A 24,834-nucleotide genomic window follows, 5' to 3' on the forward strand; every position below is an offset into this window, starting at 1 on the left:
TGCAGGTCGAACTTTAAAGCAGTGGAACATTTGTTGAATGTCTACCATTAAGGCAACAAGCTCTTTGCGAAAATGCATGAGGACGCATGTTATTGAGATCAGGACCTGACAAAAGAACCTGGTTGAGTGATACACCATTGCACGGAGCACTCGAATCGAAGACTACTCAGATCTGGGATGGCTTTTTAGGATGGTATGAAGGGAAATACCAACACTGTTCATTGGGACTGATTGCAGGGGCAATTTCCGCATGATCATTCTGAAATAGCTTTTCCATAAAGCATATGAAGTCTTCCTTCATCTCTGGCTTCCTACTGAAAGCTCGTAGAAGTGAATTTAGGTGTTCTACAGCTTGTGTACGATTATTTTGGAGGTATCGTCTTGGCTGCTTGAATGGAAGTGGAGCAACCCATGAATTTTCTTCATCTTTGTAAACCTCTCTATCGATAATCTGAAGGAAAAGTTGGTCTTCGATAGAGAAAGCTCTTTCCTCATCATCTTTAATGTTTGAAATACGTCCCATTCTGCAAATTCTGGTGTGCTCTCCCTAATAAGAGATGTAATGCATGATACATACTGAAATCTCTCTTTCACGTGATAATTGTTGGGGCATGGTTGGAAGTAAGTAGGTTGACCATTTTCCAGAATGATGGTGCGGTAAGCCCCAACGAATGTAGGTTTATGAACCTTCCCAAGACACATATCCCCAATAACTACCCATCCTAAATCTAATTTCTGTGCAAAAGGGGCATCCGATGGACCATTCACTTGCTTGTGGGCTTTGTGAACTCTGATGATGTCTCTGCCTAACAGAAGAAGAATAGGAGCATGGTGATCAGGCTCTGGAATGTACTTTGCAATATGTTTTATGTGTCTATGCTTACTAATTGTTTCTGGAGTGGGTATTTCTGAGTGATTGTCTGGAATCTCGTTGCACTCAAGAAGCACTGGTAAGGGTAAGACTATGCTTCCGTCAAGGGATTCCACTTGAAAGCCTCATGCTAACCTGCCTTGCGTTTCAACCGTGCCTGCACATGTTTTGAGAGTATAGGCTACATTGCACTCTGTAATGCCAAACAGCTTAAAGAATTCAGATCTTGCAAGCGATCTGTTGCTTTGATCGTCTAGTATCACATATGTTTTGACTGCTTTCTCTGGTTGGTTTTCAGGAAATACTTTCACAAGACATACCTTGGAGCATGAGCTTGGGAGTTGATTGCCTCCACATACCTCTGTACAAGCTGAGGAAACTTCTGATTCCACAGGCTCGTCCTCACTCACTTTGTGAACCTCCGATGTAGGGTTTTTTGGATCAATCATCCATGGTGCGGGGCCTGGATGGAATGCTGCTATGTGGGAAAGGCTGCCGCATTCTGAACACTTAATGACCTGATCACAGTTCTTTGCCATGTTTAAAATGGAACAGAGGTTGAGGCTTATTGTGCAAAAAACACTGTTTTGCTGGGTTTGCCTTGTTTTTGGATTCACTAGAAGCTGATGGATTCTCAGAAGAGACTTGGGTCTTGTGTGTCACGACAGCTCTAGGAAATGCAGGTTTGTTGGATCTGCAGACTCTTCCTGTATCGTTGTGAGGGAGAAACTTGGATCATTGCGCATTTTTGCTTGCTGACATACAAAATCATGGAGAGAAAATCGACTTGTGAGCTGGCGCAGGCAGCAGGCTCCGACCCCCTGGCGGCGACTCCTCCGCTCCCTCATGGATGGCAGCCGCCCCTCCAAATCACGGGCGGCCGGCAGCGAGCTCGCCTGTCCCAGGCAACTCACTCCAGCCCACCGCCTCGAGCGTCCATGGCGGCACACTTCCTCGCCTGCTCGATGGCCCCGCGGATTCACCACAGCGGCTAGGGATCTTCAGCAGCACGTCCCTCCTTCTCCCGGGCCTCGGCACCAATTTAACGCAATAAACTTCATAATCATCGGGAAGTAGGAGGCGGGAACCGGCGGACAATCAAATCAAACTTTAATAATCAAATAAACACGAAACAGCCCGGCAGCCCCTCATGGACAACTGCCGCGCACAAACAAAATCAAAACACAAAATAAATCCAGGCCTGGTCCTCTCTCATCCTTCACTGTTGTCGATCCTGTTTTATATCCTTCCATCTCCTCCGTGGGACTCGAGACCGGTGGGTCGTGCATTTCCAATCACTCCACCGGCCTCGCTCCGTTCCCACGGCTCTCGGCCCCACCCCACTCGCCACAGCAGCCATTTAGATAAAAAATGCCGCTCTCATGAATGGAGTTTAAGAACAAATATGACATTAAATAATTATCCAGAAGTTAAAAATATTAATAGACAATTGCAGCCAGAAGGGATGCTTGAACCAGCTTGACCAGTTGTTATAGTCACGATGACAGGTTCTGTGTTTTTTTTAATCCTAAATTTATGTAAAATAGTTTTAGTGGTTAGTATATTCTAATTTGAATTAGGAAGAAGTGTTTAAGGAATCAACAGATACATGTCCGTGATTGGCTATGTTCCTCAATGTTTAAAAAAATGTTGTCGATAGAAACCTTTGACTTTCTCCCAAGTGCAAACACAAATACACACTTGACAGGCTGCTAAATCGGTTTTGCAATATCTTATTTTTTGGGGTTCAACTGAGGGTGCATTTCACTGCGTGGAAAAATGGATATGTGTGTGAGAACTATGTCAGCGCTGAATCTTTGAAAGTTGGCAGCCATTTTATCGCAGGGGGTAATTCAACATAACTGCATTTTTACTAATAACAACTGTTTGAGACTTACACACAGGGTGCGATTTGTGAAAAAACCAGGGAGGGATGCTTTTGAAATTTGTTATGAAATGTTTTTAATATGATGAAAACTGTATTTAGTGTGATCTCAGTTAAATAAAAACATTACTCCAATCGGATCGCGTATCTCGAATCATTTGATCAGGAAGTTTTATCCTCACCCAATTCAGCAGAGGCAGGGATGTATAGACCAGAGACAGGTAAATAATGTTATGCTGCACAACAAAGCTCTTACTGTATTCATGTCAATATTATGTTTGCTGTTAGTTGTGGTGAAAGCATTTTGTGAGAGAAAAAGCATTGCAACGACGAGATCACTGCATTCACGCGATAAACAGACTCTGTCTACTCAATGCTCATCACTTCAGCCTTTCATGTGATGCGAAAAGATCTAAAAAATAATGCTATAATCAACACTTCCACGATTCCTTAATCTCGACAGCTGTGATAGTAAAAAAAAAAAACGTAGTAAAAGTATTTGAGAGGGGTTCCACATGTAATGCGCATTTCGAATGCAAAGATGTCCGCCAATCACAACATTTGGCATTTACTCAGAGTCTCACAGCAGACACACCCCTTCAACAGAGCATTCAAGCCAGAGAGCTAAAATCAGGATATAAAAATTCCTTTTATTTCTAAATTTTAAATGTAAAAATCATACTAACAATATAAGTACACCTCAGGAAACAAAAACAAAAAATAAACAAAGAAAAAAAACATTAAAAAAAACAATCCACATCATGGGACCTTTAAGGATGTGGTCAATTATACGAGGAGCGTCTCGCTGCAGCTTGCGGTGGACATCCAACCACGCCCACATCCAAGTGTGACGTCAGACGCCACGCCTATGCCATACGTAAAAATACGTCATCGGGTGATGCCAGGTGAACACCCATGTGTTGTGCGCATGTGCAAAAATGGCGGAAGTATTTTTTTTTTTTACATTTTATTAACATTTTGTCAAAGAACAATTTTAAGACGTAAACAAAATTGAATCAATATGGCGGAAGTATATTGTTTCGGGGATCAAATTAAATAATGTTATCTTTTGTTTTACTAATACAGGTTAAATAACTTGCATTAAATAAATTTAAATAGTACAAATTAAACCTAGGCCACATCTCTAATGTATGGAAGTAAATTCATCCAAAAAGCCGGTAAAACGCCTGCATTGGTTGATTATACTTAGGTAAATTAATAAAATATTTATACCTTCCGCTGTTCGATTATGTAATGACAAATTCACATATTTTATGATCGATTGTAACATACCTTAGACAATTTCAAAGTTAAGTAGACAATTTTGTTTAAGGCATTTTTATTTATCTAATTCTCTAAAAATATGTTTCACTTATAAGGTAGGAATATATAAGGTAGGAATATAAGGTTAGTGATCATATCACTATTTTAAGGATAAATATGGGTGTTATGCAATAACTGGAATCCTCCCCTCTTTATTTTTTTTTAAATGGGTTTATTTTTCATATTTCTTTAATTTTAAATTAAAAAAATGTTCCTGAAATTGGCAAATTTATATACTTCATTTGGTTTTAAGTATTTTTATTTTCCTTTTAATTATATACAAGAACAATTATGATCTACACACTAATATTTTTTATATGTGCATGGAAAAAAAAAAAGTATCACCTCGCAAAAAAGAGCAACTACATTTGCATGATAGGATTGACGGTTCTCTATATAGACTAAGCTACACATACATAGGCTTAAGTCATTGGTTGCTTTGATAGATTATGTAAATAACATGGCATTGACTTTTGGGCCTTTTTCCATCAACACAAATATATATAAAAATGCGTCCAAGTCCTACGGATGCATAAAGATCAATAAAAAGACATCCCTTGTTTCACTGGGTATTGTTATATTTATTTCACAAAACAATAATATTCAACAATGTAGAGTAAATAAATTATTATAAATTAAATAACTCCCAGAAACATGGTATTGACTTTCAGCCCCTGTTCATCAACACATTTTAATAAGAACGTTTCCATATCCTCGCGATTGTCAAAGACAAACACACAGGCATCCCTTGCTTTCTTAGTCTCTCTTTTCAGGTAGTCTTTGATTATATTAGACTGTTTTTCTTCGTCCATCTGGAGAAATTCAGGCTCTGTCACCTCTCCATGGAACAGCTCACAGTGGCTCTGAACCCAGCACCATGCTACACCAATGTCCCTTATGTTCCTCTTCGAACGTCCTCTTCAGTTCCTCTTCTATCTTCTGTTGAAAGTACAAAATAAACTGTGTTTGTGGGGTTAATCTAAAATTACTATAATTATTTTCACCAAAAAAAAAAAAAGTTTTTACTTCATCACTGTCATCTTGACCCATCACAGTTTCCGTACTAGCTGGCTGTTTGGTGATGGTGAACTCTGACAACCTAAAGACAGACTCAAAGGTTAGGTAAATGGACCATTTGTAGAGCATCTTTTTAGTATTTCCAACCACTCAAAGCATTCAACACATTTCTAAACATTCAATATTGTGGCCTCTCCAAAGTTTTGCTACCGCTTAACATTCTAGGAGGAAACATTTAGTGTGTCTGGGTAGTTTGAATGCAGAAGAATCAATTTCATTTCATTAACCAGTTGTGTGTACCTTGGATGTGACATGTTTTGCAAGAGCAAACTACACCACCACCTTCGGAGCTGAGGGATGTCATCCTAACAGATAAAACACAAAATAAAAAACTGAGAATGCATTTGAAAAAACTTCTGGAAAAAATAAATAAATAAAAAAGGAAAACCTTCCAAAAGAAAATTTGAGGTCATCACCTGGCTAAAGTCAAATGTCCAGTCCAGGGCCATATAGAATGCATACTGAAACAGACAACAAATACCACTGAGAAAATTCAAATATTGAAATTAACTGACACCAATTTACTGTAACGTACAGATACCACGACCGTATTCATCGAAATACTGCATGTAAACTAAACTAAACTTCTGCCATCACCATAACTGCTCAGAATCTGTAATTCACAGCTTACCATCAGCATGAACAGACCACAATCCAGTCCCTCTCTCTGGGTTGGAATATTCTATCAAATATTTAAATGTATAATTAATTTTTTTTAATACATAAAACTACAGAACAAGGACTGAAAAAAAAACTGATTATTGCATTCTCGTACCTTGGTTTTAATGATCTTCCATGGGCCATTCATTTTAAGATGAAGTAACCTGTAGGATTGTAGAAAAAAAAATTAACAAAAGTGTAGAGTGTACACAGCAAGTTACAAAACACACATAGATAAATAACAACAATATTCTCATCACTTTAGTGGTTCCCAAGAAACTACAGTTCATCTTGTTGTTCTTTGAGATTCACATACATATTTAGATTATACAACATACATATACATGCATATATGATTTAAAAACACAAAAACCAATCATTATCTAAAGACATGCTCTCACCATACCTCCATGGTCCACTGCATGACTTATGTGTTCTCTAGGTGAAGTGTAAAAGAGAACTTCTCTTCAGTGGTGAAACGGCAGCAGGGACATTCAAACCCCCCATCACGGCAGAACTGTTCTGGATCAGGTTTGGACTGCAGAGGTGTAGGATCCTGTTAAACATGATAAATATTATGTGTATATAGAAGGATACAAAGATTTGCCACGGACAGAGACATAGTAAGACATAGTGAATTGTGTGGTTGCTCAAACAAGTTACTGTGCAAGAGTTGTCAGTGTATATCATTAAATATATTCCATGTGTTTTGCGTGGGGCCAGTGGAGTACATGTATGTGAGAGAGGTGAAGTGTGTGTGTGTGTGTGTGTGTCTGTCTGTGTGTGTGTGTGAGTGAGAGAGAGATCAGTATTATGTGTCAGGGATAATAAAAAAAACATGAAGGATGAATCAATGCACATACATTTTATCAGGATACAGTTAGGAGCATTATGGACATTATGAAAGTAAACACAGCAGTGTTGGTAGCCTTATAACGTGCCTGTGTGAAGTCAGCATCGTGTCTTTTGTAACTTTACTAAAGCTCATAACAAAACAGTTATCGTTGTGCTATCGTTTCACTTCATGTCTAACAAAATATTCATTGATAATTTAATGTGTACATTTTACCATTTTAACTAAGCAGAGACATACAGTGATTGTGACAAACACTTTTGGGCTAAGAACCGAATTTTTCATTACTTACAGCCATGGCAGATAACTTCTTCCTCTTCTGGGCAACTGGCAAATACAGATAACAACAACTTCTTCTTTCTGGTGATCGCAAAACAATATTTCCTTCTTTTACCGATTAAAAACATCACAAACTTCTTCACTTCAGTCTTCTCGACGCTTCTTCCTGTTTGAAATTTAATGAGAACGTGACGTAGACGGATATAGGCGCGGTTTATGATGGCACATCCGGGTGGGCAGGGTTGGATATGTGATGTCTTTGGATGTGGGTGTGGTTTCTGACGTCACGCTTGGATGTGGGCGGGGTTGGATGTCCACCGCAGGCTGCAGCGAGCCCTACTTGAATTATACAGCCATTAATGCGGCTGTTTGTTTTGTTTTCTTCACAGGCTGTGTGGCTGTAATCTCACTGCTCAGTCCTGTGAAAATGTGTCTTCAATTTTACAATCCTCAAACTCTGTCCTGAAAGAACTGGATCTGAGTAACAATGACCTGCAGGATCCAGGAGTGAAACTTCTTTCTGATGGACTGAAGAATCCAAACTGTCAGCTGGAGATACTGAGGTAAATGGTTTTCCATAAAATAATTAACAAATTACTACCAAAATAAACTACCATTTGAATTTTGTCAACAAATGCTGCATCTGTAGTGAGAGGAATTCCAGAACTAGAGACAAAAACAACATTTGCAAGCATTTTTTATATAGATATTATAATTATACAGTTGTCTGTAGGTACAGATGTCTTGTTTGTACGAAGATTAAAATGGACTAAACAAAGTACAAAACAGCTGCATTTTCTAAGATAGCTTCTAACAGAACTGAACAAGCTTGCACTATCTAGCGGCACCTTTAGCATCTTAGCTAGTGTCCAAAATTGACATGGCTCTGGCGAAAAATATGAAAAGGTTGTTACTTGCTGGATTGCAGGTTGCAGGTAACTTTTTGTTATCAATTCTAACTATGCATGGTTGTGAGAATGTCATATGGCTTAGTCTGAAGTGTGATTATTAGATTGTTGTGAAGGTTGTGAATGTAGCTCAGAAGGTTGTGATGTAATTATAGAAATGTATGTATATATTGTCATGATCTGGTCACTGAACTTTTGTTAATTCACCATCAGAGGTTATCATCCATAACACAGACTCTCACACTACACAGTACACCCCAGACTACATTTCCAATGCTCAGTTGCATTAATCACATTCACCTGAAAACTATCACACATAGCTGCCACCAATTACACACACACAGCACAATCATCATACTTTTTAAGGATTGGACTTCCTCTCACATACTGCCAAGTATTGTTCTGCGTATATCCCTTTCCTAGCGATAGCTGCATACAGAAGCCTTTCCGTGTTAGTTCTCTTAGTCTAGTTTTCATAGTCTTGTTTCAGTTTATAGTTTTTGTAGTCTAGTCTTTTTCTTGCCTTGCACTGTTAATCGTGTTTTGACCCTTTGACTCTGGATACGGGATTACCCCTCTTACTTAGCCCTCTGGATATTGTTAGCTCAATATTCGGTTGCCCTAGGATTATTCTTGTGTCATGCCCCCTATGTACATGTTTTCCAGTGTTTGACCCATGCCTGTTATGACGACGTCTCTGTCTAATAAAAGCTCGCACATAGATCCGCAGGTCTCACGTCTCGTCAGCCCTGTTACATATATACAGTAGGTGGCCAACCAAAATGCCTATTGCCGCCACTGCAGGGCCATAGCGTTAACTACAGATCAGTTGCTTGTTGAAGTATGAAACTAACCCCAGGTGGCACAAAGGGACAGTTTGCAATCTGACTGAAATGTATATTTTGTTTTGTAAACGGAGATCAAATTACTATATAAAATTGTAACAATATAACATTATAACATCCTCAAAAATCTGAAAATAAATTTAAAATTAATTTTTAGAAAGTTCATTTCAAAAAGTGTGATGTAAAAATTAAAAAAAATATTTACATAAAGGCTCTTAATTTATGTCATGGTTATTAGGAATGTATGGAAGTAAAATAATGACTTATGTCTTTGAAACAAAAAAGCTGAAAAAATAATGCATTGAATTAACAGTACTTGCATTTTAATGCCTTGTATTTCCAGGGCTTGCATCTTTAGGTCCTGAAATGTAATATAGTTGTTCGTTTAAGCTGTGAATATTTCAATTAAAAATATTTCACACAATTTTTCATAATAAAAAAATCAATAATTCATGTTCAGGTTCCAGAATTCACTTCCAAAATATTAAATCGGTTAAAAAATACGATGTATAATATTCAACAGGCAAATATCGCCCTTTCACATCCGGGAGCTGCAGGAATAGCAGTAGAGCACAGAGGCATAATCTCCAACTGCTGTCAGTTGCTCACCAGCAGGTGGTGCAAGCGGCTGTTAAATAAGGCCAAAGCAACAGGTGGATTAAGTAATACAGTTACAAAAACTGATCTGCAGAAATTAAGCAAGCGCTAAGTAGAAGTTTTGATTATCGGGGCATGTGGAAAAGCTGATTGTGCGTATGTTTATTTCAACCTCTTTGCTGTTACCAAGTAAGCAGCATTCAAAGGAGATTATTATGGTGTTTTACCTAACGCTGAATTACAGAACTAACATTACATCTAAGGAAGACATATATTGCTTTCGGTTGTTTAGTTTGCCTAACTTTGTGTCATGGCTTGTGAGTCGCTGTGCTGTAATACTGGGGATCCCCTTACGTCACACTCCAGGATTCCCCAATGACGAGTAATGCTTCTCAGTCAAATAATACTGTGATATAAGACCTCAGATCTCAGAATACATTTTATTGATGTTTATGCAAACTATATAGACAGTTAAGCAGATGTAAAATATGAACGAACGCTCAAAGTTTCACGCGGTTTCCATCAGAAATCTGTTAAAGAAAAGAAAACACGTGGCTCAGCGCACTAACAGTGACAGCGATTTAAAGACAAACTCACATCTTACTGATGATGCAAACTATATACAGACAGATGTGGATATGAACGCAAGTTACGGAACAAGAAAAAGTGCATGTTATATATATAAAATAATTTATTTAATTTATAAAAAAAATAATTAATGAATGAATAAGGGGCCATTCACATATCGCGCCTAATAACGCGTGGAAAAGGCTATGTGCACCGCTTTCTCCTTTTTTCCAAAGTGCTTGGGCAGAAGCGCTCCTGAGGCTAAGCAACAATGATGCGCTCTCTCCATGAAGACGCGGAAATTTCAGCAAAGGATAAATGGATTTGCAGCACAAAAAAAATCGCTTTCAGTAGCTCTGCTACTAAATTTATTTCAAAATGGCAATCCATATACAGCTATGTTCAGCAGTTCCTTCATCTTGGCTGAGCTTTCAACATTGTTACGGGAAAGGATGAAGCTGAATGTTTAGTTCTTGTCACATGACCAGCGGTGCGCTTGCGGCATTCTGAAAGTTGAGATGTTTGAACTCGATGCTGTTCGGACGCGCCTGGAAAAAACGGGTGCGTCGCACCGCGTGCGCATCGCGACCGCGTCGCTTCCATTATGAGCGCGCATACCGCGCGCCTACATTGGAAATAACGAACTTGAGCATGCAAAAGACGCGATAAGTGAACACCCCCTAAGAACTGTGGTCCTCTACAGTACTTCAAATATGCCGTGGAGAATCACAGAAAGTGACCGAATTCAAGAACATTGTTGCAGCATCTCTCAAGCAACGAATAAACACCGCTAACTTGGAGAATACAGTGAAAACTCCTCTTCTCGCGTCTGCCCTAGACCCTCGGCACAAACATCTCAGGTTTCTTGATGAAAACATGAGAGAATTAAGAAAAAAAACTTTATTTGAACATTATCAGAACATTTTCCTTGATGCAAGTGGTGCGGATGCAGCCGCCGTCACCAACGATGAAGAGGATGCAATAACAACTCGTAGGAAAAGGCTGGAAAAGGCTGAGCCAGTACTTCAGCAATGATTACAGAGAGTCCAGCCGAGACGAGTGGGAACAGTTCTTACTGGAGCCATGTATTTCACCAGATGAGGATCCCATTCAGTGGTGAAACGAAAACACGAAGCGCTTCACAAAACTTATTCGCTTAGCACACCGTTATTTGTGAGTCCCGACAACGTCTGTGCCGTCAGAGCGCGTTTTCTCCGCGGCTGGCCTTATTGTTAACAGACTAAGGAGCCGACTTTCCCCCAATCATGTTTACATGCCCGTATTTCTTAACAAGAAATACTGATTTGCTGACAGTTTAAAAGTTAAGTGTACAATAGCCTAATTGCTGCAGGCTGCTTTACGTTTTTTCTTTGTTCACTTATTATTATTTTTTTGCTTTTAATCTGTACTTTTATTTGTTTGCACGCATTGTTAAAGGTTTTCAGCTACAAAACACGATGTGTAATGTTCAAGCTTATTGTGTGTAAGATTGTTCAAAATGACGAAAACAAATGTTGCTGAAAAATGTCTGACTCATTAAACTTAATTTAAATAAACGAATATTCGAATATTCTTTTTTTTTGTGAGCTCAAATAGTCGAATGTGATATTTGTGGAAAACGCCCATCCCTAGTAAGTCAGTCTTGTATCTAGCAATGTACTACAACTGTTGGAACATGAAAACCCTTTCCAGGGATCTTTAATATGTAAATGATTGTATACTGTAAATATATGAAGGGAGGTATTGGCAAAATCTCACCTGTAGAAAATCACTATGAGAAATACAAGATTAAGAATATGACTGTGTTATTTAAAATTTTAATTAAAACACATTGGACCTTTTAACCCAGTCAGTGGAATTGTCATACGGTCCCTTGGGTGCGGTAGCACGTCAATAATTTCTTCAGTTTACATTTTCAGAATATACCTAGATTGTTTTTAACTCATTTTTTTTATGTTAATATAAATTGGTTGCATATTGTTAAAACTAATCATGGTATTGATATCTTTGTGTGACTGTCGACTTTATAGACCAATGGTAATGGAAATCAATTATAAAGAAAATGCAGCGCATTGGATTCTTTTTGATCCCATTTGCTTGCCTGTATATAGTTTGCATAATCCTCAATAAAATCTATTCTGAGATCTGAGGTCTTATATCACAGTATTAATTGACTGAGAAGCGTTACTCGTCATTGGGGAATCCTGGAGTGTGACGTGAGGGGATCCCCAGTATTACAGCACAGCGACGCACAAGCCATGACACAAAGTTAGGCAAACTAAACAACCGAAAGCAATATGTGTCTTCCTTAGATGTAATGTTAGTTCTGTAATTCAGCGTTGGGTAAAACACCATTATAATCTCCTTTGAATGCTGCTTACTTGGTAACAGCAAAGAGGTTGAAATAAACATACGCACAATCAGCTTTTCCACATGCCCCGATAATCAAAACTTCTACTTAGCGCTTGCTTAATTTCTGCAGATCAGTTTTTGTAACTGTATTACTTAATCCACCTGTTGCTTTGGCCTTATTTAACAGCCGCTTGCACCACCTGCTGGTGAGCAACTGACAGCAGTTGGAGATTATGCCTCTGTGCTCTACTGCTATTCCTGCAGCTCCCGGATGTGAAAGGGCGAATTATCTGCCGAATTTTAACCACTGAATTTGTGGAAGCGAATTTGGAAAGTGAAATAAAATGGACCGAAATTTGCCTGTTGAATATTATACATCGTATTTTTAACCGATTTAATATTTTGGAAGTGAATTCTGGAACGTGAATATGAATTATTGATTTTTTAATTATGAAAAAGTGTGTGAAATATTTTTAATTGAAATATTCACAGTTTAAACGAACAACTATATTAAATTTCAGGACCTAACAATGCAAGCCCTGGAAATTCAAGGCATTAAAATGCAAGTACTGTTAATTCAATGCATTATTTTTCAGTTAGTGCTATTCAGCATGCTTTTTTGTTTCAAAGACATAAGTCATTATTTTGCTTCCATAGGAATGTTATTTTTTGTAAAAAAACGTACTCGGTTACTAAAGTAACCTCGGTTCTCTCTAGAAGAGGGAACGAGTACTGCATCTTAGCTAAGACGCTACGGGAAAAGTCTCTTTTCACGAAATACTGAAGCAAAAAATTATCCTTAATTTAGAATTTCCCGCCTTGCAAGCAAGGCTGCTGTCGGTATAGCCGAATCAGGGCCCTGATGGGAATTCTGAGTTCGTGAGCGTTATGCGCTGCCGACTGTTATATGGGCAGTATTACGTAAGACCCGCATTGCCACATAGGTCAGGCCTTTGCCTCGACTGTGTGATGATTGTATTGCCGCATCTACGGGTGCTGCTAGATATGAGTCATTAGGCCCAAACTCCAAGTACACAGTACACAGCCATAGGCGAGACGGCTCGCTCGCTCATTGGTTGCTTTGCAGCAAGTGCACAGCCTATCGACGCTTCGCGCCCATCACACCACTTCCCGCCGAAACGGGTGTGGCCCAACCCTATAAAAGGAGCTCGAAAAAGCTGACTCACCTGATTTATTTCATCGCCGAAGCGAACCAGAGTGAATCGTACGCACGGCAGAGAACGCAGTACTCGTTCCCTCTTCTAGAGAGAACCGAGGTTACGTTAGTAACCAAGTACGTTCTCTTACGAGAGTTCTCTCGTACTGCGTCTTAGCTAAGACGCTACGGGAACCCCATGTAAAACGCCGTGCGCGCAGGGATCACACACCAATAAACCTGAAGCAACGCCCAGGATTTACAGTGCACAGTCACCCGAGGGACTCAAAGAGAGCCCAGGACAGGAGAGGGGGGGAAAGCCTTCCGTCCCATATCTAGCAGCACCCGTAGATGCGGCAATACAATCATCACACAGTCGAGGCAAAGGCCTGACCTATGTGGCAATGCGGGTCTTACGTAATACTGCCCATATAACAGTCGGCAGCGCATAACGCTCACGAACTCAGAATTCCCATCAGGGCCCTGATTCGGCTATACCGACAGCAGCCTTGCTTGCAAGGCGGGAACCTCCAGGTTATAAAACCTGATAAACGTAGATGGCGAGGCCCAACCTGCCACCATACATATATCCTGCAAGGAGATCCCAGTAGACCATGCCCACGACGAGGCGACGCCTCTTGTGGAGTGTGCTCTGACGCCCAGTGGGCACTGAAGGCCCTTGGAAGCATAAGCTAACGCTATGGCGTCAACTATCCATCTGGATAGAGTCTGTCTCAAAACAGCCATTCCCTTGGAATGTCCACTGAACGAGACAAACAGCTGCTCAGTCTGTCGAAGGAAAGCGGAGCGAGACACATAAGCTCTTAAAACCCTAACAGGGCAAAGAAGACTCGAGTCTCCATCCTCTCCTGACACCGACAGGGCAGACAGGGCAATAAGCTGAGCCCGAAACGGCGGGTTGAGGGACTTTGGCACATAACCGTGCCTAGGTTTGAGTATGACCCTTGAGTCATTAGGCCCAAACTCCAAGCACGACTGGCTCACAGAGAGCGTGTGCAGGTCACCCACATGCTTCACTGAAGCGAGAGCCAACAAGAATACCGTCTTGAACGACAGATGCTGGAGGCTAATCGATTGGATAGGCTCAAAGGGGGGACCCTTCATGTCCTCCAAAACCGCCGCGAGGTCCCATATAGGGACTGACGGGGTCTGGGAGGATTCAGCCTCCTAGCTCCTCTAAGGAAGCGGATGACCAAATCATTCCTTCCTACTGACTGACCGAATGCTGTTTCAGAAAACGCTGCGATGGCCGCTACATAAACTTTGAGCGTGGATGGGGCTCTGCCCTTATCCAACAGCTCTTGCAGGAAGGAGAGAACCTCCGTCACCTCACAACTAAGGGGTGAACATCCCCGAGCTGTACACCAGCTGGAGAACACCGACCACTTCGAGGCATAGAGCCGCCGCGTCGATGGAGCCCTAGCCTGAGTGATGGTATTTAGCACTCCCACTGAGAGATCAGCGGGTAACCGTGGAGGGACCACAACTCCGGTTGAGGGTGCCAAATCGAGCCCCTGGCCTGCGAGAGGAGGTCCCTCCTCCAAGGCACTGGCCACGGGGCGATGTCTGCTAACCGCATCAAATCTGGGAACCATGGTTGGTTTTTCTGTAGCAGAAATCAAAATTGAAATGAGCTCATTTTGTGCATAAAATTGTAAACTTTCTCAGTTTAAACATTTGCTATGTTATCTATGTTCTATTGTGAATAAAATATTGGCTCATGTGATTTGAAAGTCTTTTAGTTATAATTAAAATGTCTCCTTTTTCACAATGATTAGGCTACTTCTGCCTGTGCTTTGTGGCAAACTTAATGCATGCTTGAGCGTGGAATATATTAAGGCTGGATTATAGATGTAAATTTAATATAAACCTGCGATTAATTGAATAATGACAAATGAACGACTAGTAACTAAATATTTTTAAGTGGGGGCAGACCTATTAAATACCCTCAAGACATCTCTGTTAAAGTTTTTAAAGCATTTTATATGCATTTGCATAAATTCTGCTTTCAGAACGGTCCATAATGGAGAGATGCCTTAACAAAGATTTTTCCTCTGAAACACAAAAACGACATTTTAAATAAAATTTATATTTTATGTTTTGAGAATGGCCAACCCTTCTCTGCAGATACTGGTGCTTCTGGTTTGTGCATTGTAAATACAAAAACTCTGGTCTTTTTTGTCACGTCTGTATGTGTATTTCCCAAATCTAAAACAGCCCATAAAACATGTTCATATACGGATACTTTACTGATGTCTGGACTCTGTTTGATTTAGAAAAACATAAAGAGATGGTTCAATATATTGGTAATGAATAGGCTACATTCTGTGAGAATTTATATTTCACACTCTAAAAAACATTGTTTAGACGAAACAAAATAAAATGAACAACAGTTCAAATCAACAGTTTCCATTTTTTTTTAATTAAGGAAACTTCCTCTGAAATTAAGTTATAATAACTAATAAACTACAGTAGGTTGACAATCAAAATGGGTATTACCGCAAGTCAGTCGATGTTAAAATCATTTGCGAAACTACTGCCAGGTGGCGCAAAGGGACGAATTGCGAACAGACTGTAATTGTAAAATGAGATAAAAGGAGGAAGTAAAACTTATAAATAATGACTTATAAATATCAGTCAGTGAAAGTGACGTGACATTCAGCCAAGTATGGTGACCCATACTCAGAATTCGTGCTCTGCATTTAACCCATCCAAAGTGCACACACGCAGAGCAGTGAACACACACACACACACACTGTGAACACACACCCGGAGCAGTGGGCAGCCATTTATGCTGCGGTGCTCGGGGAGCAGTTGGGGGTTCGATGCCTTGCTCAAGTGTAACTAAGTCGTGTTATTGCCGGCCCGAGATTCGAACCCACAACCCTAGGGTTAGGAGTCAAACTCTCTAACCACTAGGCCACGACTTGCAATAACAATAACAACAATAACATTTTCACATCTTTAAAAAACATCAAAAAATTTACAGTGAGTTAATTTCAAACCGTAGGATAGTCTTAGGCTACAGTCCACTCATCAAAAATTTAAAGACCTTTACACAAAGGATCTTGTGCATGCTATTGTTATTAAACAGTCATTAAATATAAGGCCTATATATATATATATATATATATATGGATAAAATGTTTTTCATTTTGGTTCATTCTTGGTTTAAATAAATCTTCAGGTTCATTTACCTCATGAATCATAGTTAAGCTTCAAATGGGAAACATCACGAAAATGGAAACGGATTTCTCCCAAGTGAGAGAATGAGAAAACCCAACCTTACCTTAAGCTTAGCTTTAAATTATTATTATTTTTGTTTGTTTACAGCTAAGCCTATATTATTATATGCTGCCATTATATTTATCCATTAGAATTATATATTTTTAATTAGTTTTGTTCTGATAAATTTTTTACATTTAAAGGATTTGTTGTTAAGTGAAGGGAAGTAAAATATCCTGTTGGTACATTAGTCTGCAGCATTATTCGGCCAACCGTTATTATTTCTAAATGTAATAAAATGCAACTTATACATGACTTATATATTTTTTTCCTCTCACAAACGTAATTTATTTTTAGCGTGTATAAAAAATAAAATAAAATAAAAACATGTAGCAAACAAGAGCCTGTAACATCCCGCTCGACTATTGCCTTCATTATAACCTTCTGATCAAGTCATAGCTAAATATGTTTGTGACGAGTGGGGCGGGACTCGAGACCGGTGGGTCGAGCAGGTGTCGCTCATTTCTCAATCACTCCACATGGCTCTCGGCCCCGCCCCACTCATCACATTCCCCCATCGGCCCTCACAGACCAGGGGGTACTCCCGAGACTGCGCTCTATCCACCCCCCCCCCCCCCCCACACACACACCCCTGCTCACGGTGACCTGCGGGAACCTGGGGGTAGGACAGACGAGGCGAGAGAAAAGGTGATGGAAGGATGAGGAGCGACAGAGATGAGAGAGGGGAGAGAGGAGCAAAAAAATAAAAAAAATTCGGTCCCCAGATACGTTGCCGCTCGGCCCTCCACCAGCTGGGTGATCTCCTACGCGGTGCCTGGTGGTGGCACTGGACGGCCCTCGGCGGACGGCACGATACTCCTCCGCCTCCCGGTGGACGCCGACGGCTCCTCCGGTTTTGGGCAGCCGGCAGGAGTCCCCCGTTCCCTGCTCCTCCCCATCATGGCGAATGGGCAGCAAGCTCCGGCTCTCTGGCGAAAGGCGGCGACTCCTCCGCTCCCTCACGGACGGCAGCCGCCCCTCCACATCACGGGAGCAACTCGTCCGTCCCCAGCAACTCACTCCAGCCCACCGCCTTGAGCGTCCGTGGCGTCACACTCCCTCACCTGCTCGATGGCACCGCAGATTCTCCACAGCATCTTCAGCAGCGGGGATCTTCAGCAGCACGTCCCTCCTTCTCCTGGGTTTCGGCACCACTGTAACGCATTAGAAACTTCATATTCACGGGAAGAAGGAGGCGGGAACCGACGGACAATCAAACCAAGCTTTAATAATCTAATAAACACAAAACGGCACAAACAAAACCAAAGCACAAACTAAAATCCAGACCTAGTCCTCTCTCGTCCTTCACTGTCGTCGCTCAGGTTTTATGTCCTTCCATCTCCTCCGTGGGACTCGAGACCGGTGGGTCGAGCAGGTGTCGCTCATTTCTCAATCCCTCCACCGGCCTCACCCCGTTCCCACTGCTCTCGGCCCCGCCCCACTCGTCACAATGTTTAACATGAATTTTTGCTGTATATATGCAGTTATATTGATATGAATGATTTTGAAATCTGTAAGAAATTCATCAATCTTTCTGGATAAAATAACTGATGAAAATGTAGTGTTATTTTTATCACAAACAAAATTTGCACAGCAGAAAGTAGTAATTATAGATTGAATGCTGACAATGTTATTTTCACAATGATCGAGTCACGAGATCCAAGTGTGAGGTAAAAATGGTTTATTTTTAGATAGCCAGCAATGAGAACGTAGGAAGACGATGGCATAACCCCAGATGAATCACGTCCAGACCACTCAAGCAGCAGTAACTCAAATCCAACTCAAGAATCCCAGGCGGGCGAGGAATAAGGTCCAGATGGCTCAAGCTGCAGTAACTCAAACCCAGCTCAGGAATCCCAGGCGGGCGAGGAATAAGGTCCAGATGGCTCAAGCTGCAGTAACTCAAACCCAGCTCAGGAATCCTAGGTGGGCGAGGAATAAGGTCCAGATCGCTCAAGCTGCAGTAACTCAAACCCACCGCTGGAATCCCAGGTGGGCGAGGAGTAAGGTCCAGACCGCTCAAGCTGCAGTAACTCAAACCCAGCTCAGGAATCCCAGGCGGGCGAGGAGTAAGATCCAGAGAATCCCAACTGGAGGAATAGGACACAACTAGACAAGAGAGACAAACGAGAAATCAACGAACCAACAGCACGAACAGGATGCCAGCCAAACTTAAAGGCAGTGCAAATGAGCTACAGCTGGCGCTCATAGACCGCAGCTTTTGCTAGTTAACAGACGCACACAATCAGACCGAGACGCAAGATGAACGCACTGACCCATGAACCGTGACAGTACCCCACTCCCCTAGGAACGCCTCCTGGCGTTCTCAAGAGAAACTACCCGCCGATTGAAATCATCGATAAGGCAGTGTTCCAATATGTCTCTAGCAGGAACCCAACTCCTCTCCTCCGGACCATAACCTTCCCAGTCCACCAAATATTGAAATCCTCATCCCCTCCGCCTCGATTCCAGAATACGTTGGTTCCCCGTCTACGAGACGCGGCGGGGGGGATCCGGGACCGGCGGATTAATGGGTGAATGAAAAGCGGGCTTTAATTTAGATACATGAAACACCGGATGAATTCTCCTGTACGCCGGAGGAAGTTTGAGGCGGACTGCCACCGGACTAATAATTTTGGTGACAGTAAATGGGCCAATAAATTTAGGCGCAAGCTTATTACTGATGGTTCGGAGAGGTATATTCTTTGATGAAAGCCACACTTTTTGACCTACGACGTAGACGGGAGGTTTCGCCACGGTCCACCACGGTCAAAACCACCGTGTTTCACACGTGACTGCAGAAATAAAGACTTTCTGCGGTTCAATGGGTTCGGAAAAAGATGGGTGATTCGAAACATCAAAAATACGGGATAATGCGTCCGGTTTGATGTTCTTAGAACCTGAATGATAAGAAATAGAGTGACGCCACTCTTCCAAAACGAGCTCGACTGCCAACAGCCCTCTGTGCCATAATTACGCTCAGCAGGGGAAAAACGGTGAGAAAAAATGCCCAAGGATGCACCTTACCGTTCGTGAGGGAACGCTGGGATAGAACCGCGCCAACCCCCACCTCTGACCCGTCAACCTCCACCACGGACTGCTAGGAAGGATCAGGGGCAATAAGGATGGGAGCTGAAACGAAGCAGCTTTTCAGTTTGGAAAATGCAGCTTCCGCTGCACTAGACCACCTGAAGGCAGTCTTGATGGAGGTTAAGGAAGTCAAAGGGGCGGCTAGCTGGCTGAAATTGCGAATAAACCGCTGGTAGAAATTGGCGAAGCTCAGAAACCTCTGCAGGGCCTTACGAGACTCTGGGGTTGGCCAATTTACCACAGCCTGAATCTTGATGGTATCCATGCGCACCCCCTCGGCCGAGACGATGTATCCCAAAAAACGAACAGACTGTGCATGGAAAATGCATTTCTCTGCCTTGACAAAAAGCCCATTCTCTAACAGCCTCTGAAGCACTCGCCTGACTGGTTGAACATATCAGAAAATATCATTATGTCATCCAGGTAGACATAATTGAACTGATCTACCATATCTCTCAACACATCATTGACAAGTGCTTGGCCAAAAGGAAGAACAAGATATTCAAAGTGCCCCCTGGGGCATTAAAAGCGGTCTTCCATTCATCCCCCTCTCTTATGCGAACCAAATGATACCGGTTACGGAGATCCAATTTCGTGAAAATTTATGCTCCCTGCAGACGCTCAAAACCCGACAACATCAACGGCAAAGGATAAGTATTCTTCACCGTGATGTGATTCAACCCTCGATAGTCAATGCAGGGACGAAGAGAGCCTTCTTTCTTTTTCACGAAAAAAAGTCCCAAACCTGCTGGAGAGGAAGAGGGGCGGATGATCTTGGCTGCAAGAGAATCAGAAATATATTTCTCAATGACCTCCCTCTCCGGATTGGAAAGCAAATATAATTTGCCTTTAGGCGGAGACGTACCTGATAATAACTCTATACCACAGTCATAGGGATGATGCGGAGGTAGAGAAGCAGTCCGAGACTTACTGAACACTCTCTTCAGGTCGAGGTACTCACGTGGCACGTTAGACAGGTCAGTGTGATCATCCTGAAACACAGAACAAGACACAGGAGAACATGCAGACAATATTCACTTCAGGACAAAACAGAATTTTTGCCCCAGTTTATGTGGGGATTATGGAGCACCAGCCAGGGATGCCCCAAAATCACAGGAACAGCAGGAGTGTCAGTTAAGAGAAAGACACTATTTCATAAAATTCACAGTTTTACAGATTCGATTATGAAATTTCTAATGAAGTTTTGGAAGACTTGTGGCTTTAGCTACACTGTGTTGCTAAACTCATATCCTACATCAACAATTTTTTTAATAGATTTAAAAAAATATGTTCTTGTTTTTATGTTTGAGCTTATATATCTCTATTATCATAACAGTCTGAGTAATTCTGATTCCTGAACAGTAAACTTTGAAGTGTCAGCTTTGTGAACAAATGTTATTATGTATTATGTATAAAGAATTTCTTAATCAGTGTACAGACAAATATATTTTTCCCAAGAAGTTATCTGTCAAAATATAGGACAGGTAACGAATAACAAAAATGCATGTTGTTTTATTAAAGGAATTTTAAAATATAAATTAAAATATAGGCCTAATATGTGAGAATATTGACATTTTGCATATTAATCCAGCCTACCCCCCTAAAATAGGCTACCACTTTTAATGCTACGATGCAAAGTAAACCACAATTTCTATTGAATAATATAACACATAATTCATATAATATAAATAATACTGCATACCTATTAAATGTGTCAAATCTAAAATATGGTTTAATACTATGTAGCTTAGAGTAAATATAAGCACTGGGTCAGGCTTGACATTTATCCTGCTTGAATTCGTTCTAAGAAATGCACATAAATTCAGAAGTACCAAACATTCATCTGTTAATATCAAATATATTAAATATTTTAACTACAGTGTTTTTATTTCATTTTCCCTGGCTGCAGCCTTCACAAATGTAACACATCAGCAAGGCAAAACTGATGTCTATTTGCGAAAATGTGCTTTGATGCGCTTGTTTGATAACTTGTGGTTAAAGCGCCACTAACTCTAACTGACCCAGCTTCTCCATCCACGGTTTGATTTTACAAAATCAGTTTGAGGCAAATAAAACTTATGGATCATAAGCCCAAGACTGAACAAGATGGCTCCACTCTCCTAGCTAAAGTTTTGCATATAATTTTTTTGCAGTTTATTGGATTGTTTAATGAGGCACAAAAGTGTTCCACGATAAATTGTAAACAACTGATTTGTTTATTGATCAGTGGCTGTATGGTGCTGGTATTAATTCATTATCGCTTAAGGTTGGAAACACAGCAAACTTCACCTAATATGCGACCACGGTTAACAATGGAACAAAATAAGTTGTATTGTTATGGATATGGCCATTACATTTTATATTGGAGGTTTGGACAGAAATCATTGGGACATTACTACAAAATTAAACTCACTTAACAAAACATGGTCAAGTGCAAGAGCTCTAAGTTGCACATTTTAATTACCTTGCTTTTGCTGGCTGGCGATGTTCATTTGAATCCGGGACCAAATATGGGTAAAAATATAAGCATAAGCGCGGCTCGAATTGAACCTGCAGGTTTTGTGAATAATAGCTTTTTTCCGGGCGTGCAAGATCTCACTGAAGGGGCTCCTACTGCCGGTGTGCCCGGGGACCTTGACCTGCGGAGCTCATTGCAGGTGGATGTGCTTTTGGAGGGGGATTGTGTCACCGATGGGCTTGCTGTCTCTTGCTGCGAGGACGTGGGATTGATCCAGTGTGATCTGCGAGTGCAAGGGGCAATAGCGGGAGGAGTTCGAAGTGAGAACTGTGAGATGATAGGTGGGTGCGGTGTGAATAAAGGTAAACATGCGGGCCAGATATTGACCCAGCAAAATCGATGTAGGAAGAAAGGAGTCAGCACGAGAGATCAGCTGCTTGACGCGAACTGAGGTCAGTTACGGATGAATGTAGATCGATGCTGAAACAGAAAGATCACCATTTTTTCAAACTGTAAATCATGCCAAAATTATATGGAATACTAAATCTAAGCTAAGAGAAATACTAGGTGGACACTTAAACATCCGGAGTCTAATGCCAAAGTTGGATCAAGTCCATATTCTTTTGACTGAATCAAATTTAGATTACATTTGTCTGAGTGAAACATGGCTTCCAGGTAATATCCCTACAAACGTGGTAAATGTCCCTGGTTATGTCTGTTTCAGAAAAGACCGATCATCTGGTAAGGGTGGTGGGGTGTTAATTTATATTAGAGAAACGTTTAAATGTATAAGAGTTGATCTAAATACAAAAATTGAATGTTTAGCCTTAAAAGTGATACTTTCTCCTCAAATGCAATTTAATATTGTTGTTTTATACAATTCTCCATCACAAACTCTTTCTTTTTATGATGATTTGAAAGAACTATTAGAAATGTTTGATAATTCTATTGAAACAATATTTTATGGTGATTTTAATATAAATTGGGCAGATAGATGTGGAAGACAAAAGTTAAAAATAATGATGTCCAAATTTAATTATGATCAGTTGATAAAAAAGCCAACAAGAGTGACCAGAATTAGTAAGACTTTGATAGATCTTGTTTTTACTAATAGGGAAGAGCGTATTATAAAAAATTATAATCTACTGACTGGGTTATCAGATCATAATATGATATTAACAGTAAGGAAACTAACTAAACTGCTCCGGGTGTGTGTTCACAGTGTGTGTGTGTGTTCACTCCTCTGTGTGTGTGCACTTCGGATGGGTTAAATGCAGAGCACGAATTCTGAGTATGGGTCACCATACTTGGCTGAATGTCACGTCACTTTCACTTTTCACTTTAAACAAGGATTAAAGAAATTCAAAAACCAGAGACCAGATAAAATTAGGTTTGGGATACCGAAATCTAAATTAGGTCAATTTGAATTAGAGATCAATAACGCTGATTGGGATAATATATTGCAGATAAATGAGGGGAACTTGTGTTGCACTTCCTTAACTGAAACTGTAACTAACTTGGTAAACAAATATTATATTCCTTTGAAATGCTCAAGGAAAATGTTATCATTACCATGGTTAAACAGTGATATTCATAATCTTATGAAAAGAAGAGACCAAGCTTTAAAAATGGCATTATTGTCTAAATTAAATACAGATCATTTAATCTATAAAGATCTCCAAAACAAAGTAGTACAAGAATTACGGAAGTCAAAAGTATCACATTATACACTAGAGAGTGCCAATGGTCAAAGTACAACCCTATGGAAACAATTAAATAATTGAACAAATAAAACTCATAAGCAGCAAACAATCAAAGAGTTACAAATAGATGGAAAAGTAATTGATGATAAAGGTTCTCTAGCATATGAGTTTAATAAATATATTATAAGTTCAGTAGATGAATTGGCTCAAATTTTAAACCAGTATTATTAAATAATAAAGTGGAGGATGAGCTACCAAATAAATTTTTTATTAAGGAGATTGAAGAAAATAGAATAACTGAAATTGTAAAGCTTCTACGGAATTCAACAGCAAAAGATGTTTACAATTTAGATATTAATTTAATAAAAAAATATAGCACCATGATGATAGCTTCGTTAACTCATTTGACAAATGTATCAATTAGAGACTGTATTTTCCCTAACACATGGAAAAAGGCTGTAGTTACACCAATCTTAAAATCAGGGGATCCAAGCCTGATTTCAAATTATCGACCAATATTATTCTTGCTGGTTATGTCAAAGATTTTGGAGAAGGTTGTAGCTGAACAATTAATAAACTATCTGGAGAGTAATAACCTCTACACAAACATCAATTTGGTTTTAGAGCCCAGCATTCCACAGACACAGGTATATGTTACTTCTTGGAAAAAGAATGTTGCATGTTGTAACTTGCCCGCCATCTTCTCCTTTGGAGTTGGAAGCATCTGAGTTCACTTCATGCCATCCACAACCCAGAGATGGGACCAAGTCACACATGTGCAAGTCTCAAGTAAGTCTCAAGTCTTAACCTTCAAGTCTCAAGTAAGTCCCAAGTATTTTTTTCTTGGGCAAGTCAAGTCAAGTCAAGTCCTGTAGTAGGTCAAGTCAAGTCCAAGTCAAGTCAC

General features: G+C 40.5%; 1 protein-coding gene across 2 annotated transcripts in view; it reads left to right on the top strand.

The window, feature by feature from the left end:
* Nucleotides 1–24,834, top strand: part of LOC132106018 (NACHT, LRR and PYD domains-containing protein 12-like) — an 88,668-nt gene that overhangs the window by 17,379 nt on the left and 46,455 nt on the right. For both annotated transcript variants that reach the window (XM_059511607.1, XM_059511609.1), the window contains one exon: nt 7,338–7,511. In XM_059511607.1, the coding sequence (XP_059367590.1) occupies nt 7,338–7,511 (174 nt within the window). The remainder of the gene's footprint in view (nt 1–7,337; nt 7,512–24,834) is intronic.

Source organism: Carassius carassius, chromosome 26, assembly GCF_963082965.1.
Source record: "Carassius carassius chromosome 26, fCarCar2.1, whole genome shotgun sequence".
Lineage (NCBI taxonomy): Eukaryota > Metazoa > Chordata > Actinopteri > Cypriniformes > Cyprinidae > Carassius > Carassius carassius.